General features: G+C 35.3%; 2 protein-coding genes across 8 annotated transcripts in view; one reads left to right on the forward strand and one right to left on the reverse strand.

The window, feature by feature from the left end:
- The window catches only part of LOC132704172 (TOX high mobility group box family member 4-like), a 428,384-nt gene extending 416,770 nt beyond the window's left edge, over positions 1-11,614 (forward strand). For all 6 annotated transcript variants that reach the window (XM_060674021.1, XM_060674022.1, XM_060674019.1 and 3 more), the window contains 4 exons: positions 4,818-4,953; positions 5,469-5,849; positions 6,967-7,307; positions 8,710-11,614. In XM_060674021.1, coding sequence (XP_060530004.1) covers positions 4,818-4,953; positions 5,469-5,849; positions 6,967-7,307; positions 8,710-8,776 — 925 coding nt within the window. In that variant the 3' untranslated portion in view covers positions 8,777-11,614. The remainder of the gene's footprint in view (positions 1-4,817; positions 4,954-5,468; positions 5,850-6,966; positions 7,308-8,709) is intronic.
- A 172-nt stretch (positions 11,615-11,786) lies between these two features.
- On the reverse strand, positions 11,787-19,192 carry LOC132704171 (transcription initiation factor TFIID subunit 2). 2 transcript variants are annotated; one of them, XM_060674018.1, is made up of 16 exons: positions 19,029-19,192; positions 18,916-18,968; positions 18,695-18,858; positions 18,429-18,642; positions 18,049-18,377; positions 17,727-17,995; positions 17,446-17,574; positions 17,186-17,385; positions 16,918-17,126; positions 16,628-16,867; positions 15,973-16,517; positions 15,664-15,915; positions 13,826-14,045; positions 13,439-13,748; positions 12,683-12,865; positions 11,787-12,630 (listed from the first exon to the last, which is right to left on the reverse strand). In XM_060674018.1, exons 1-16 carry the CDS (start codon positions 19,072-19,074, stop codon positions 12,418-12,420), a joined length of 3,576 nt encoding a protein of 1,191 aa, XP_060530001.1. In that variant the 5' UTR covers positions 19,075-19,192; the 3' UTR covers positions 11,787-12,417. The 2 variants fall into 2 exon arrangements, with proteins under 2 accessions (XP_060530001.1, XP_060530000.1); XM_060674017.1 differs by having other exon boundaries at positions 18,429-18,645.
- Positions 19,193-19,612: the final 420 nt, after the last annotated feature.

The raw sequence follows: 19,612 nt of genomic DNA on the forward strand, positions 1-19,612 counted from the left end.
TGCGTTCGAGTCTCGTAGAGTACTACATTTCTGTACTTTTTTAAAAAAAGACTATAAACGATCCCGATACTCCATTCTCTATTCGGAAACGAATAGCGTTTAGGCGTGAAATACATAACAGGAATGTTAGGGCTAGGGAATATTTAACTACGCCTAATCATCTGAGTGCCATGTTTAGGAGTTTTTCGTATGTAAAATATTATAATTCAGTACCTAATAACCTGGTAAATTTAAATTGTAATACGTTTAAAATTAAAGATAAGAAAGAATTACTGCATCTACAGAATTTGCTGTAGAGATTTTTTCTGTTTTTTTTTCTCATGCATTTGTTATAACCATGCTTTAAAAATGCTAAAAAAAATTTGTTGTGTACTATTGTGCCACGCACTGGTTCAGTAGAGTAGCAAAGCTAGACTGCGCCAGTCGCCGGAACAACTAATTGGCATCTATATTTGATGTTTGTTATGAAATAAAGGTCGTTTATTACTATTATTATTATTATTGTTATTATTATTAATTGCAATAAATTATTATGATCTTTCATCCACATATAACCACAAATTTTTTCTACTCACTTTCCCGAAATACCCAAATAGACACCAGTTTCCAGTTCTGGGATACTTCCACACAGGAGTGGGCGCAATCGGATGTTTCCGGAGATATTATTACCCACGTACAAAGGAAACTAAATACCATTCTACAAATATTCGTACGTTTTTAGTATATTATACAACAGGTGCGGTAAACGACATTTGACTCACGAGTTTATTGTTTAATAAACGAGTGACCTAAAAATTTACCGAACGTGTTACATACTATACTTTTTCTACGACCTTTAGTTTTTGGGTACATTTTCGCAAAACAACACTTCAATGACATGACCGTCAGAATTGACAAACGTCAAAAGTCAAAGCGTAGGAAATATCTCCGAAAACATCCGATTGCTCTCAAACTGACGTGGTAAAGTGACGCTTCCCGCACTCTAGATCGGTGTGTAATTAGGTATTTTACAGAGGGGAGTAGAAAAATTCATTTAAATTTAATATTCAACCGGCGTATGTTAAGAATTATTTATTTAAATTTTCAGCTCGACAACGCGTCGCTTAAGTTTCATAAGTTTGAGCGATTTAAGATTTGTATTAAAAAGTTTACGGCGTCTTACAACCATAGCCTAATTCGAATAACACTATTAATCTCGCACAAAGCAAATGCGAACGTCGACTTTTTCAACACAAATTAGCACGCGAAAATGTAGCGCGAACCTTTCAAGAAAACTTAACAATGTTTCTCGTTTAAACTTGTCAAAAAGGAAAACTTTATATCGTGTTGATTGTGTACGCTGCGCGCGGAACTTTGAACTTTTAACTGTTCCCTGTCTCCCTTTTTCTTCGTTGCCTGCATTTCTCCGTCCTATTCTAGTCGTTGTTGTCGTAAAAAGTCGAGGGCTTGGAACGTTTAACGGGTGGTATAAAATATCGATTTGTGCGAGAAGCAAGGGGGGAGAGAGGTTGAATATACACCAAAAGGAAAGAGCTGTTAAGAAATTTTAATTTGTTACTCGTCCCTAGATATGTGGAATAACTCGTATTCATGTAAAGGTCGTCCTGAAGCTCTGATGTTCAATCGTGGTAAAGGTTTTGTTGCCTGTGTCCCGAACGTTGACATCATATCTACGCGTCAATTAGATTAGAATTAGAAATTAGCAGGCGGCATAAACAAAACCGTAATGGAATATGTTTTACGATAAACTCTTATCTAGTATCTCAAAAAAGTCTTGGATTTAAGATTTTTTTGGATCTTTTATTCTTAGTCAAATTATTGAAAATATTATGATTTATTATTTAGTTGAAAAATAGAATTAATAAAAACATAAATTTGTTATTGTTGAATCACCAAAAAGAGATAAACTTGAAGTATGTCAGATGTCATTTTAGTCACGAGTTTGTTTTAGTACAAGCTTAATAAACGAGTGACATACATTCACTGAGTGACTTGTGACTTGATTGTCAGAACTGACAAACGTCAAAATACTATTGCTAAAATTTACCGAAAACATGCAATCGCTACCAACCCTGTGACTAAAGGGCCGAATTGAAAGTATTTGGTATGGAAAAATATAATTATAGCATAATAAATTTAAGTATCCAAAATTAATTGGTTTTAGGAAATACAAAGCTGGCTTTTTCTTATGGTTTTATTTATTGATTGAGTTTTCAAATTGCTGCTGAAAGCGTGTTTTCAAATGACGATTCGCACAGGTGTAGACTTCTTGGATTTAAATGTATATTAGATCTGCATATGTGTATATAAAGAATCGGATGCTGATAAGCGTCACGATTTTATTAAAAGTAAGCTTTACTTAAAAAACTTTGTTCTTAATAATTTAACACTTTAATAGAATCTGTTTGTTATAGAAGACAGTAAGCTGCGTGCATAAAAAAAATGCTTAATACAAAGCCGCAACGTGTAGTTGGACACAACCACAAGCGCCCAAGTGCTGCAAATAAATTAGATAAAAAGCACTTTTTTCCGCTATCCTCCTTTTAATTCCATAAATAAGGTTTTGAAATATTTATGGGCGGGATAACGTTAAAGGTTCTTAGCCCCTTTTTGTAATACAGACGTCGATTTCCTTTGATCCTTTTTTTTTAAATTATTACACGATGCCGATCTATTCCCCTATGTGCGAGGGGGATCGAGAGCGACAAAAAACGCCATTTTCCAGATCGGTTCAAATGACGCGAATAAATAATGTATTAAGTCGGAAAAACGGCGGTCATTCCAGTGGTGGGGCATCTTGATCAAAGATATAAATAAGCTTAAATTATTGTAGTATTTTTAGGGGCAGGGAAAATGATTAGAGAGGATTTAAAACTCACCAGGTCTTATTCAAATTGGCGGTAAAGCGAAATTCCACCTCTGCATCTTAGCATATTCCAATCGGATTCTTAAAACCTAGAATTATTGCAAAATGTGTTGTTTAAACAAACTGTTATTTATTAGTAGTCAATGATAAACATAAGCTCACAACACCCGCTCAAAAACTTTGCTATTATTCGAATATAATTTTCACAATTATTGGTATAAATTTTATAAACTACACTTTAGTCACGAGTTTGTTTTTGTAAGCTAGTGTCTGTGAGGAATTTTTTACTATAGATTTTCTACGATACTCATTCAGTGAGTGTGACATCACTATCATAAGCACAAGCTACAGACTAAAATAGTATTCATTCTGTGACCAGCACTGACAAATGTCAAAATACCGCCAGTGTTTGAAATCTACCGAAAACAACCGATGTGACTTTTTAAAGTGACACGTTGCGCACACGTCATCATTGCATATAGTAGGAAGTAAAAAAAAACTGATTATTATGATTGCTTCAAACTAATTTTGGAGTACTTAGAATTAGTAAATATTTTGTATATCGTTGAAATTAATGACATTATTCCCCAAGGTGATAAGCTGTACCCATTTAATATCGACATCATAAAAATTATCAAAATAGCCGTTAACACAGGTGAATGTCAAAATGCCCTGTCAAAATACTTTCCTACTGTAGTAAAATGAAAAGCAATGTTTAAGTTGTTACCTTGTAATAATTAACTAATAAGGAAAGAGCATTTTGAGCATTAAGAGTTATTTGACACGAGCGGAGCGCAGCGGAGCAAGTGTTTAATAAACGAGTGACTTAAAAAGTTTACCGAACGTGTTGCATACTATACTTTTTCTACGACCGTCAGTTTTTGGGTACATTTTCGCAAAACAACACGACTACATTCACTGACATGACCGTCAGTGTTTGTTGTTTAACGGTCCATATATAAAATATAAATATATTATATTATTATATATAAAATATATAACGCTTATGTATAAATATAAAAAAAATCTTTAACAAATAAATTCACGTTGTTCCGACTCTGTAAAATAGTTTTCTTCAGGACTGCAACCTATTACACGCAACATTAAAATGGAAAGAATAACGTTTTCCCCTAACGGTAGCAGCCAAAATAAAGGGAGCGAAAAAGACATTTGGTATTATACGCGAGGCCATAAAAAAATTCACATTTCACCCCAGGAAAATTTGTTCTAGTGGATTTACGGTGCAGCTTTTGTATTTTATAGTCCATTACGGCTATACTGATGTGGCTGTTGACTGCTAATAGATAGCGTATATTAGCATTAACAAGCGTAATGACGATATGAGCCATATTATGGAAAAAACGCAAATTCCGGCATCCCATACATTAAATCTTGCCAACAATTAGAATCGAAAAACTTGCCCATTGAAAATTGTAAAAGGGGAATCAATTCATTGACTAACCTCATTGTATACGTTTTCCAAAACCATTCGCCTATTATATGTTAAGTAAGTGATATATAATCAAGATAAAATTCTCCAATATTAACTAGTTGAAATTAATTTTTAAAAAATAAGGGACCATCAATTTGAATGAATTAGAAATCGTATGAAGCATTTTCATTAATTTTTTAACTACATATTTAAAATAAGTTACTAATACATACCAAAAATCGCAACTTTAAATTGTGATTGAAGTTTCTTATTATTTCTATAAATTATTCGCCTCTAGCATATAATAATTTACGTCGGCGGCCGATGTCGACTTAACGCACCCGTCAAATGTCAAAAATCTGCACTTTTTTCGGAATTAAATTTCAATAGTCCGAAATTGAAAAACGACGTTAAGAAGTTGAAAAATGTTAAATAGTGTTTTAAGAGAGTAATTTTCCCTTTTTCTTTCTCTTTTATCTCATATAACAGTCCTGCTAATATAATACTTTTGTTTCCCAGGCCCGTTTCGGCGTATGCACTGTTCTTCCGTGATACCCAGGCCGCAATCAAAGGACAAAATCCCAACGCCAGTTTCGGAGAAGTGTCGAAAATCGTTGCATCCATGTGGGACGGACTGGATTCAGACCACAAAAATGTAAGAAATCGTATTTTATATTGTTTTTCCTGGTTCTGCAACGCAAAAAAAGTTGCATCAGCACGTTTGCTCGATTTTCACGTTGCAAGAAGTTCCTCCGATTTGAAACTACGACTTGCTGCCTTTTCTAGTTATTGCATTTTGTTGTTTACACGATGATGTTGCTCAAATAAATATAGGTTGAAAAACCTTTGAAAAATAAGTAACTAACTTATAAATAACGCAAGTTACTAAATATTACTAACCGAAAAATAATCTAACCTCAATCTGTGCCAATAATAAATAAGTATGTGTTACTTACCTTTATATAATTTTTAAATTAATTGTTCTAACCCTAATTCCCAATACCAATGAAATAAATTAGTAAATTTATAGTAAATTTAACGGTATAATGAGCACTAGGAAACAAATATTTTTTCGTGACGGAAAATGACAGTCTGATATTCTATATTAATAAGTAATTTGATAAAACAATTTGGTTTCATAAGATATTAACCAAAATTTCGTCTTTGCAGGTCTACAAAAAGAAAACCGAAGCGGCAAAGAAGGAATATCTTAAAGCCCTTGCGGCGTACAGGGCCAGTTTGGTCTCAAAAGGTGCTGGTGATAGCGAAGGCGGTCCGATATATGGCAATTACGGCAACTACAGCGGCCCACCGGGTGGTTCGCCTTACGGCGGTTACCAACCGCAGGGCACAATACCGTCACCTCCGATCACATCCGGAGCACCAACTCCACCTGCCCAGTCACCAATCGGTAAAAAACCCCCACAATTGATGGGCAGCATGGGGTCACCTCAGCAAGCGCACATGATGCAGTCACCGATGGGCGGCCACATGACTATGCAGCAGCACATCCAACAACAGCAGCAGCAACACAGTAGTTATATGCAACAGGTTTGTTTTTTGTGACAATAGTCCCGTTATTATTTATTCACGTTCTAAGATCAGGAAAATGCAAGCATGTTTTAGGCTAGATCATGATAATTCGTACCGTGACCGATTTATAGACGGGGAAACTGAAAAACTGACACTGGATGTGCCCCCCATGTCTGATGGACCAGGATTATATCCATTCAGTACTTGGTGATAACATACGCCCTTTAAAACGGTCCTTTAAATATAAAAACAGGGGTGAAAATTGACTGCAAATACCAGCTTGGCAGTTGTTTGACATATCTTTTCAAATACGCTTTCCTATCTGCTAATTCATAATGGAAAATTGAATTAATTGAAATTACTGCGGTGTGATTTGAGGAGTTGTTGAGGACGATTGTTGAATTTTAACATTTTCATTTGTTAGCAGTGATTTCCATGTTATAATGAATGTTGTATTCTTTTTTCTCTAATTCATTTAAAGAGATTTACTGTTTACTGCGGCGATGCCGCGCGCGTCTTTCTCCCGAAAATATATTTTATTCTAGTAATTCAAACGGGGATCCACGTTTCGATAATATATCCGGGTTATTAAGACGACTAGGGAATCTAACTCGATTAGACTAAACACTACTCGATTATTAAAAAGTAACATCTATAATAAAACCATAATGAGTCAACTCTCGCGTGTTTAACAACAGCTTGTCCTTTATAAAGCATTGTCTCTTTTTAGATTTATTACTTTTTAATAATTGAGATTTTTCTACATTATATACATTATCTATAATGTTTGTGAAGAAAGACCCCCTTCTTTTATTTGATTTATTCCACTCTTTTTTTGTTTTTTTTAGTGACATAATTTTTAAATATCTTCTCTTAAACAGTTGATATTAGCTTTGCCTAAAGGGTTTTCTCGCGATTACAGCTTTCAGGGGGAGGTACCGGAATCCATCTCACCCTTAATTCGGAAATTATGTTAAAAGAGTCCAATAAAACGCAACTTATCCATGGTTTCAGTCCTAATATCCTTTTGCTTCCTCCCAGAGGCTAGCTCCTAGAATACTTCCAGCATATCCAAGCAACTCCGTTCGTCTTCACCCATTAACCGTTTGTCTCTCGCCATTTTTCGGTCGCCAAGGTTCCTCAGCAGCAGCACATGCCCGTCTCGCCTCATCAGCAACAATCTCATATGCAACAACAGCAACAACAGCAGCAGCAGCAGCAACAGCAACAGCAGCAGCAGCAGCACATGAGTCCGCCTCCGTCAATGTCGAGGAGTTCGCCCCCCGTGTCTCAGACGGGGGGCGGGCCCCCTTCGTCGCAGCCGCCGCCACCGCAACAGCAACAACAAAATATGAACAACGCGCAGATGCGGCCGCCAAACCCTTGCATACGTCACGGCTGTCCTAACTCGGCCATCACCAGCCCCGAATGGGAGGACGAATACTGCAGCAACGAGTGTGTCGTCAGTCATTGTCGGTGAGTGAGGATAACTGACCCCTTTATTTGTGTTAGACATTCTTCCTCTGCTTCAAAAAGTAACCGGAGCTATTCGGTTCGTTTTTTTTTTATTAAATGCGCGTCAAACACTTGTCAAGATGGTATTTGTCTGTCAATGTTGCGATTTGGGACATAGTTATTCTCAAACATTTATTTGTTTAGTTTTAGCTGCAATTTATAACAAAACTTTAGTTATAGATAGTAATGGCGTTAATTATTTGAGTGGACCACATAGCTGCTAGATATATAAAGACCCTGCCTATGCTGAAAGTACAGGAACTTATGAAGCAACAATGTAAAATTTTTTTGAAAAAGTCTATTTAACGTGCACATATGCGAGATTAAAAATTTCGTTTTAACCAATGGCAAAATCTGACGTTGGACCCATAAGACTTAACGGTTTTCAACAAGCAATATGGCCGCTGTCAATCTTTAGGTCCGGCATTTTTTCGGAAGTATTTTCTCAAAATATGTCGAGATCCTATTAAATTTTCAGTCAAAAAAGGAGTTAAGGTGCGAAAAAGCAGTGCATTTTAATTTGGCGTTTTTGTTCTTTAAGCCCTATAGATATGATGCAATTTCTACACGTATTTTTTAATGTAACCTTCATAACCTCTATTGAAAATGTAAACCAAGTCGAAATCACGAAAGATGACTGCTAAAAGTCTAAATATAACTTTGAGATGCTAGATATCGCACAAGAAACATGGACACACCGTTTATTCCTTCACCGCAAGCCTAGTGAAGATATAATTATGAAAAGTGCTAATGGACAATTTGTTTAAAAAATTGTAAGTATTGGAACACAGCCAAGAAAATTAAAGACTATTATAGAACAAATTAGTTTTACAGAATTAAAATGAATATAATTAGGATATTTCATTTATCACTTAACAGAAACATCCTCATTTCCCTTGTTTCTATTATTTCTAAAACATTTTGTAGAAAGTTTAGCCATATTATTTATTGTATCACAAATTAAAAAACGAAATTCCATCGAAATAAGCAAGCACATTTTGCTCGAAGAAATTGCATCGTGTCCGCCATCTGCTAACAATACATGCAGAAAACCATGTAGAAATTAAGTTATACTTTGGCGCCGGGCACAGACTGTTCTGTAATTACTGAGCTCGGCGTTGCCAATTATGTTCGGATTTCAAAGATTGATGTTGCGTTATAAAAATTAATGAATTTTCCAGAAAAATTACGACAATGTCACAACGCGGTCAGTTGGGTGGTCGACGCATGCGCAAAGACCTTCTCTACGAACAAATCATAGCCACCTGCGGCGCATCAATTTTTCTCGTAATAGGGCCACTATATTATCTAATAGCTATATGGAGTTGACGCAAAAAGAAATACTTTAAATTTTTATTTTCAGTGATGTCTTTTCAAACTGGGTGGCCGGCAACAAGAACCAATCGCAGAACTTTTCCGCCGTCAAATAGATAGTAGTTTAGATAGGGGAACGATGCGACAACCGTCGGCAGAATAGGAATACGTTTATATTGATAGCAATACATATAATTTGGATATATCGAGGATTTCTAATTACGTAGGGAGTTTGCATGACGGAAACAAAATGTCGATAAATCAGTTTCGATCGTCGGATATGTAATAGTGAGAGGCTAGAGTTATAAATTAAACAGAACAAGATTGTAAATAAAATGATAATCATTTTTAGTAAAAAAGAACCTTGTGAGGTTGTATTGACGCAAGCAATACGAGCAATACGATTTCATAGTATTAGTTATACAATTAACTATTATAATCCTAGCGCATACTATTATTACTTGTATATTATTGCCGCGAGGGGGATCGGGTCCGACGAATACCGTTTCTCTCACATTCCGATCCGTCTCGCACGGAAAAATTGTTACGCCCATGCCGTGTATATGCATGTTGTCTTGGAAAACCATAGTTAGATATGTCCAAAGTACATAATAATATTATAAAAATTAGTTTATTATATCTATATAGTTAAGCCTTTACCGTTAACTCCCGTGATTGTTTCTTTTGTCGGAGGTGAGCGTCGACGAATATGAAAAAACTTTTTTTTTAGTTTTGAATTTATGTCGCAACAAAAAACCATCTATGATGTGCAATGTTTTCTTTATATAACATTAGTATTAATTTTTCGTTGTTTTGATCCCATTGTAAGTAGTATCAATGATTACTTGACTTTCGAACTTGGTAAAATTCGGATTTTTTCGCTTTTTTCTAGAGATTAAAGGGTTTATTTTACAATTTGTGTCTTTTTTTTATCGTTGAATAAACTTTCCACAACAGCCACATAAAAATTACGTTTTAAAGCGAGGCGACGGCAACGATGAGACAAAAAGATGGAAATGGGGGAAAATGGAATAACAACCAACTGAATATTAATTGTAATTGTACAAACAAACGTAAGTGAATTTGTCGCCAATTTTTTATATGCTGATAATTAATTATCCATTTCAAAAAATTGGGGAAAAATACTGGTTGTTGTTATTCTTGACTTGTCAACGCACGTTAGAATCAATACACTTATGAAGCGATAAGTCAATGCTACATTTTAAAATACTTAAAATGTAATTTTTCATATTTGCAAATTAAGGTCCCTTGATGTTGATAAAATCAAACCAAGAAATGCCAGACTCAGTCGATGGTATCAAGATTGCTTATAGGACGGGTTAAAAGATTTTGCGTTATTTTTATCCATTTTTATGAAAATCTATTAGCGATAGGCTATGAAAGGTTAATGTGATAAAGAATAGAAAGGTGTAACTGAAAACTGTAACTTAACAATAAGTTTTTTACCAAGTTCGACAAATTAAAATCTGTAAAAAATATAAATACGCAACTTTGTAAATATAAATATTTTTTTGTTAGTAGGACCCAAAGTGTGTCTAGAAGACAATGTTTCAGTCCCACTTCCTCACAGTCCCGTTTACGTGGCAAAAGTTTGAATGCAGTAGATGTCTACGCAACACGTAGTACGTACATGTGTGATAGTATACAGGGTTGAGTTTATGATAATCAATAAAATAAGGATTTTTGAGGGATAAAAACCCTGATTTAAACTCGACTATGTTCTTATTTTTTCCATTGCTAACGACGACATATCAACATTCCTGCATGGCAGCGTGATCACTAGCACAAAAAGACTTTAATTTTGTCAGACAATATTTTAGTACTGCCAAAAGTTTGGTAACCGCTGTAGGTGCAAATAATTCGAGTTCAACAGTGCAGAGCAAAAAATGGAAATATAATTAAGAGTATTTGAGTAAAACTTTAAAGTTGTTTAGACCGAATTTCACTCATATAATGATTTAATGTATGAATTATTATTCTATATTTGTTGTATTTTTTAATTCCACTTGTTTATGGCAGTTAACTGTATTTTTAAACCATATATAATTAAACTTGAAATGTTTCCTTCTACAAAACAGTTACCAAACATGCACGAAGTTTTAGCAGTATTACACTTATTTGGCGATTTAAAAAAACGCGTTTCTGAAATTGGAAAATTGTCTTGAATAAAGCAAGAAAAAGACGCTTTGAAAATTATGTTGGCTGTAACGTAAACCGGACTACCAAATTGTGTTATTCCGTTTTGTTGTACATAGATTCCTTGAGACTAGTGTGTAGTACAATTATTTTTATATCATTGACCAATCAAAGTTACGCTTTTTTCGTCGGTGTATATAAATTTGCCGTTGTTACTTTTATTGTTATCGATGTGAGCAAAACCGTATACATTTTTGCGCGATCATCCCCTAGTATTAAAATACGTGGTGAAGGATGTATATTTGTGAATATTTTTTAACGAGTTGTTAAAATTATTCGGCGCGAGCCGGTCGATTTCGCGCATGGACGGCGAAAATTAATTAAGTGCCAACAAAGTATTCAGCGTGGTTCCTGATTTAGGAGGGGAATTCGATTGGCTCGGCCTGGGCATAGAATTGTCTAAAATAGTACGTAATTGATCTGATTCCTGGCTGTCTAGTGACGTTTTCCATTTTAAAATCACCACTTAGAGACTGTTCGGAAGAGGTGTTTTGTAAGAATTGTATAAACATTTAAGTAGTTAAGGTACGAAATGATTATCGAGATTTACAATTTTTTTTATACTGGGTTCGTGTTGAATGGGAAGAAAGGACTGGGACAAATCGAGGAGGCGCAAGTCTCGAACTTTTAAGTAAAATTATTTAAGTACATACAATTTTACGTTTCACTATTACATTGTAAATAACATGATATTTTATCTTGGCAAGCACACAACCTATACTATGTAATCAATTAATATTTAAAATAAATAGATTCTACTCAGTGAAAACATTTTTTTCATTTGTACAATTTTCCTTTACACTTCAGACATGGCCTGAGCGTGAGTTTTGTTCAGTTGTACAATGTTTCTTTGGATGTTTTTTTGAACCTATTTATTAACAAAGTATCCCTTTCTGTTAAAAAGCGTGCAGAAAATACGGGAAGTGTAAATAAAAGAACATGTTGTTCCGAGAAATACCCTTCATAGGCACAGCTGCGTTGATGGTTCATTTAAAAAACGCAACCAAGGTAGAACAGTCAATCAACTCCATTATCTCCCAGGAGAATCCTGGAAAATAGCACCATCCCCGACAAACTAGGGGATCAGATTCACAGTACGGCCTGTATGGCGAGAATTAAATGTCTACGTCAATTTCAGAAAAGGCAAGGTGATAAACCTACGTTAACCGCGCCTCTTCGAGACAGGCGTTCTATAACTCCAAGTCATATATGTCATATATGTTCACAAATGTTCCTCTCAAGTAGGTGCAAAGAGACTCATATGGCCTTAACTTGGGGGCTGAATGTGATAGCAGAGTGACAACTTTAAATGTTATAATCTTAATCTAATAAAGTTGTAAGAGCAATTTTGTAGAGTATAGGCAATGGAAATTATATAATTTCAATTTAATGCTTCTTTTAAATAGACAATTAATCATCGCTCACCTAAATAACTTAATTTAACTCAATACAAATCACAGTTTTCAATCGGCTTGAACTTGAGAGCTGGCGCTAAACCGCTTCAGGTTTAGCAATCAAACAGAATGGCCTACCGACATACTTAAATATCCACCGGATGGTCACCGATTACCAACCCCGGATTTGGGCTTGGTGTTGAACTCATCGAACTCAGAGTCTCCTCCTTGACGGCCGTCTCCTCTTTTACTTTTGGCCTATTTGGGTCTTTTTCCTTCTTCTCTTTACCGTGTTTATGCTCGTGTTTATGTTTATGTTTGTGTTTGTGTTTCTTTTTGTCTTTCTTCTTTTTTTTCAGCTGAAACTTAAAAAAATTAAAAGATTTGACAAATAATTATATAATTCACCACCTTTTGGCCGTTCGAATCAGTTTTGTGTCTGCTGGCTTCAGTTTCAGGGTTGAACATGCCTGGTTCAAACCCAACTGGGCCACTCTGACCCATTCCAGGCAAAGAAACTGAATTATCGGAAAAATATTCCTGTTTCGGGACGGTCGCACCTGGTGATGTCACCTGTATTTCCATGTGTTCTTCCTAAAAACAAATTAAAATTGCTTAGATTTGAATTAGCTTGATTTGAAGTGTTCTTGATCCATAAAATTCAGTTTGTATGGTCTTTCGTTTCATAAAATTTATTGCAAAAATTATCTTTAAAGATAAGTAAGATAACCGGCAAAAGTATCGAAAAGGAGATAAGCACTTAGTTTCATTTACTACAAAATAATACTTTCAAATAAATTTTAAATTGCTCTACATATTTCAGATCTTTAATTTCATATTTTCACGGTAATAATGCAATTGCCAAAAAGCCTTTTGGTTCAACTTTGTGTGTGACCGTGACATACTAACTGACACACAACACACCAACATTGCAATTGGCAAACAATTTAATTTTAATGAGAAAAATCTTAAAGTCAACTGCAACAATCTGACAAAATGAACGTTAACATAGTCAATAAGGGTGTTCAATGATAAATAACAGAGACGCCACAGGGCAACAGGTGAGGTCTTTGAGAATGAGTTAAGGGGTACAGCGATGTTTTCAACTAAACACTTTAAGGAAACTTTGGAATTTACTTATCCGCTGTATAATTCGACAGAACTAACCTTAACTTTGTCGTCGACAGCGACTACCTCGACGTTCATACTACATACATCGATATTGTTGTCGATTATGATCCGTGCGGGTTGCGCGGAATCCTTCGAAACAGGACCAGCTTCGCGTTTAACATCGACCGCGTCATGCGATATTTTCGGGATCGCCATTTTAATCTTTTTAGCGTCGGAAGGTTTCGTCAGATTAGCCAAGCCGGAAAGTTCCGGCAACGGTAAACACAACGGACGTTTCGTCCCATAGAGGGCGTAATACAGATCGACCATGTCGCAGCGCAGCCTCGTATCGTGAGACAACATACCACTGAAATGAAGTCGTTTTTCAACAAATACATATACATAGAGTAAATGAGCAACACTATAAACTTGTAACTAACTTACTTTATGTTGGTCCATATTCTTTCCACTAAGTCGGGTACATCTAGCCTGGACCTATGTGCCCTTTTAAAGGGTGCGTTCTTGATCAATACTTGAGCCAGCTGATGGGTTAGACCGGAATCGGCGTCATTCTCCAGTATATCCATAATGTGCTGCAAATCATCGTATTTACCATCGGCTTTAACAAAATCTACCAGGCATTCTAGTGCGGCAAGTCTAACATCTGAAAATTTATTAGCTATTAGCTATAGCTAGCTTATTTTTTCTTATAATGATTACAATGCGCATTACAGCCTAGTATTCAACAACTAGTAAGATTTGGCTTGTTTATTTAGAACACAAGGCCAATATATTGCAGTCAGGTGAGGTGAAAAAATTACAGTAACAATTATTAATTTTGACTGGTAACCATCAATTTTTTTTTCTTTATTATTAATTAATTAACTGACCAAAACTACTTATATTGCTAGTTAACGGTGAGGTGCCAGGCGTCTATAGCAAGGTAACATGGTTAAAGCGGGACAACTCTGAAAGGGGTATCAACAAAAATGTTCATAGAGAATAAAAATATCTTAATATTTTTTTTTATTTTTAACATAAGTACAATTTCTAAATATAAAAAAAAATTATAATATATTATTCGTTGACATATTTTTTAAAATATTGTAAAAATCTTCACAAGAATTTGTCAAATTATATTTGACACATAAAATGCCTTTCAAAGTTTCAACACTTAATTTTGATTTTTCTGATGTCCACACTTGATTTACTGTAGAAAAAAGGGGTTCAATCTCAGCGTTAGTTCCTGGTTAAGATTTTTCACAATTTTTAATACATTATTGTATGGAGCACAGTTTGTTTGCAAATGATGAAATATTTCTATTTTTTTCTACTGCGATTTTTTCTGATGCCCAATATTTAAGCTTTTCCTTATCAATATATCTTTTTAGTAATGACATTTCATTAAAAAGATCATTTTCGGAAATATTACTATCTGCGAAATATAATCAAATAATTTTTGCACATCGTTCCAATTAAGTTATGGTTTTAATGTAACCCAACGAAAATGATCGATATCATTACATTGTACCGTCCAGTCTTTCAAATCATCTTTGCAGTTACTATAAAACTGACATGGTTCATAATATCTCGACGATTTACTTAACCTTGCTCTTCGAGCTGGTTTATACTATTGGGGATTAAATTGGGGAGAAAATTATTTTCTAACCTCTCTTGACATTGACATTGTAAATTATTAACTTCATTTGCTACTTCGATTGCCGACATTTTGTCACCTTCAATAAGTTTTAAAACATTTCGAAAAAGAGAAGTTTGCTTTTGCACAAACTCTATCCTAATTTTTGAAGACTCTCTTTCAAAGAACTTTTCTAAAATTCTAGGACATTCGTCCTGTGATAGAAAGTAGGATTTTCAAAATTTTTTCGATAGCTGGCAGAATAGCTGTTGTTTATAAGGAAATTAGTTTGACTGACTTAAAATATTTGCAAAATTTTATTTGTATATTTCTTTCTGAATTTTTTTAAGGTTAAGGTCGGTGATATACTTTTGGTCATGAATATAAAATATTTGTATTTATGTATTTATGAAATATATTGAAAGTGTATCTACCATCCAAGAAACAAATACAATGTAACTGGGCCGCAAAAGCAATATGTTAGTCGTCTACCACCTAAGATTCTTAGAACGCAAAACAATGATTATCATAAATATAAAATTTAAATTAATTCTAAAAGCGGGGCGTCTGGTCACCTTAGTCTATAGCAGTCCTGTTTAGTTTGATTAAGTTATGGATACAAACAAATTCTCACGCTTACTCTTACCTATAAAGTTTCCATACTGAGCGTAACTTTTGAACAAAGTTGATCTGCTAGGTAAATGTCCGAATTTTTGCAACTTCCGTATGGCTTTCAAGCACGCTACTGACACGGTGTACTTATAACATGGCAACGCCTTCTCCAAATTCAGTAACCTCGTTATCTCCTCTAGGATCAGTTTGGTGTCGGTACTAAGACTTTCCGGTGTAATCGGAGCACCTTGGGCGACTACCGACACAACAGGAGTCACCGTGTTGCCTAAAAAAAAAATTAATCAAGTAACCCAAACGTTTCCGGCTTGACGAAGACACCAACCTAAGGCTTCGACTAGAGAAGCACGATAGTAATTGTCCGAATGCCTATTCTTTGAGTTGTCGTTATATTTGAACAAATCCAGCAAAAACCGAATCACCTCTGGAGGACAGATCCCGTGGGCATTCCGTAAACCCGCCATTGCCAAGGGAATCGTCTTTTGCAGAAAATAATGTTGAAAGTTTTGAAAATTGTTCTGCCTGATGATATGGGGTGCGGCAAATGAACCGAACAACTTCCGGAAAATTGCCAACATCGCTGGTGGACCTGCCCAATTCGCGACCATCGCGTTGGCGACCCTGGTCAGGCAATGTGCTGCACGACATCTCACTTTGTAAAAAGTCTGTTCATTTTCGATGGTATCAGTGAGCGCTAGTCGAGTGGGCGGGGTCGGATATCGTTCTAAGGCCACGATGGCTTCCAACTGGGCCGTAACGTCTCTTTCGTGCCTCAACTGGTACTGCCACTGGTAATCGGGTTGTTCTATTACTACCGATCTGAGGAGAGTCATTTCAGGGTCTAACCTGATCCATAACACCGGCGAATCGCTAAAAATAAGATTTCTATTTTGGACTATTTTCTTAGATGCAAAAAGACAAAAAAAGGAAGAGAGCCAACCAAATGACACTCAAAATTAATACTATTAAGCATTCCTTACTCCATGGCGCTCAAATCCATATCAACTTCTTCGCCGGTGCATAGTGGAATCTTTTTCTTCTTGTTCCTTCGACTTTTGGAGTGACAAGTGATATCGGCTTTGACCACTGTATTTTCAATTTGCAAGTTATGTTTAAAAGTGCCGTCCAGTTCTTGGAGGGTTACCAGCAATGGCCCTACATATTTTCTTATTCCCAGCTGAGTGGTGGCGTCTTGTCTAATTTCCAACTCAATGGTGTTTCTACAAAAGGAAAGAAATGTAAAATTTGTTTGTTGCACTTTATAACCTACCTTTTCCTATTGAAGACCGATGTTAGGTGGAACTTGGCGTGACCTCCCGTGCGGACCCACTGATCAATGAAGACGGCCATATCTTTGCCGGTCACAGTAAAAATAGCTTTTGTGAAAACATTGGTACTAATAAGCATATGACCCCAGAGTCCGCTACCGATTTTCTGTTGGGCTGCGTTAGTGGCCAAAGAGAGCTGCTTATTAAACACCTATATAAAAGAACAAATTACATTCCATACACATCCATGCAATAATAATGCAAATGTACTTGTAGCAGTAACTCTTGACCAATTCTGTGTTCCAACATCCTCATAACCAGCATGGCTTTCTTGTGTAGGGCTTCAATGTACATTGGTGACATAGTGTGAAGGTTTCTGATAGAGAAATAAAATTTTTCTTCATTCGACTTTTGAGTTGACTGGGGAGTATTTGCACCCACAGGAAGCGGAGCAGGAGGTTGACTAGGGTCTATAAAAATTGATATTGTATTATATTTTTTATACATATAGAGAAGAAATCTTAAATTACCTAGAATAATGCCACCAAATTCTTCTTCATACTTAACGACGTCTTGAAGCATACTGTGTATCATTTCCCTGTATTCATTGTTACCAAAACCTTTCTTGCAATACAGTCCGCACAAGTACTGACTTATCCCTAGGTACATAAGGAAAATTTTGTCTAATAATATCAAATAATATCTTTTGGTACTACGAAATAGTACAAAAAAAGAACTTTTCAAAGGGGGAAGGGATAGTGGTGGCTTAAAATAAAAATAATTACAAAAACCCAAAAACATATCACCCTACCTTTATTCAACCACATATCTGACCAATTTTGCATTGATATGAAACACCCAAAAAATTGCTCAGCTATTGCCTCCGCCATCACTTTCCGAGTAATGTAAACTTGATCAATAATGACAGCTGAATGCAGCAAATTAACACTCAAAATACTCATGGTAGAGTAAGACTGATAATCTTCATAAGTTTCATCAACAAATACTTGTTTATAACAAGAGTAGGGGTATCTATTTGACAGAGTCTCCTCATAAAATTCAAAAGCTTCATGCATATACCTAAAAAGAACTCATTGCATGTCTGAAATTTCAAAATCAACACTAGATTTTACCTGGTTGTAACTTTCAATAGAGGCAAGAGTCCAGGCAAGCAAAAATGGGTCACTTCATGCATGTAAGGATCAACATAAATCTCAAAAGGCCCTACAGCTAATGAAATATTTGGTGCACAAGTTGGTATATTTAAAGAATAGTGATATGTCTTTCGTCTCATATCGGGAGTGTATACGACTTCGACAAGATCACCATTAGAGACAGCTACCATTTCATCATCAACTGTGAACTCTAGCTTCCAAGTACATGGCTCTGCAAAACTGTCAACACAAGGAAACCATAACCGTGAGGAATTTTGATGACCATAAGTAAACATATGAACTCCTCTCTAGAAAAGATATTGATGCATCTAATGAAATTAACTGCACACAAAAAGTACCTCTGCATAAGTTCCTTCTTTGCTGGGTACCACAAAATGTATTCCACCTTGAGGTTGTTCCAGAGAAAATTCAATGCCAACTCTTAAAGCAGTACCTTCAGCTACCAAATGTGAGGCTTCAGGTGGAATTGTAAGTACTAATTCACCAGCAGCATGGTCAGGATCCACTTTTTGAGCAGCTGTTAAATGGTGCTGGGAAAAAACGTCCAAACTTCTTCTAAAAAAATTACAATTTTGACTTGTCAAACCAGATCACACCCTCTTACGTTACAGTGTCAGATTGACATACGTCGAGAAATGGATCAAAATACTGAAAATGGGCTTCATATTGCTCGTTCAGAATTACTCGATAGATACGGCATTGTTTGGCATTAAGTTTTATAACTCTGAGGTTATCACGCAGTGGAACAACAGTAAGCTCAACAAATCCCTTAAATAGTTGATAGGCAAGTTTTTTATATTTTGTAACCTACCATTGAATACTTACTATAATGCTTTTTCTTTCAAAGCTAATGCCAGTCAAGCTTACAATTTGATGAGCTGAAATATCAGTTGTAACTTAACATGAGAACAAAAAATGAATTGTTAGGAATATTTTACCTAATTTATATGGCCGGATAGTATCTCCTGTCTTTTCTTGCTTCATTTTTGAGTTTATAACCTGCCAGTATACTCTCAACTTTTATATCGAAGTCACATGAGGGTTAAAATTCACTTGCATTAAGAAAACATTTATTAATCATAACTATAAATGAAAAGGTAAACAAGCCTTAAACCCAGTGTCAAAATATAAGGTTAGTTTCACAGAAACATTAATTTTGGTCAGTTTACTGTCAAATTTTTAATTGGATAAAGGATAATAATTTTGTATGAAATAGATCTTACGAAAAGACAATACATAAAGGTATAAACATAAATACATTGGGGTAAACGCTTCAAATATCCAATTCAACTATAGAGGGACTTTCAAAGTGCGAAAAGCTTATGGCGGTGTATCCTTGTTTAAAATAAAGTATATAAACGTTGGGTCAAGTGCGAACGTTATAAATAAGTCCGAAAAATGTTTTTATTTTTTATCTGAAAAACGACAATAGATAGAAGATACGGAAGACACAGAATAATACAGAAGTATTACTATTATAAAAACACACTTTCTAAACGTCTCTTTATTTTTTTAACATGAA

The sequence above is a fragment of the Cylas formicarius genome, unplaced genomic scaffold (genome assembly GCF_029955315.1).
Source record: "Cylas formicarius isolate icCylForm1 unplaced genomic scaffold, icCylForm1.1 PGA_scaffold_6__28_contigs__length_40554024, whole genome shotgun sequence".
Taxonomy (NCBI): Eukaryota; Metazoa; Arthropoda; class Insecta; order Coleoptera; family Brentidae; genus Cylas; species Cylas formicarius.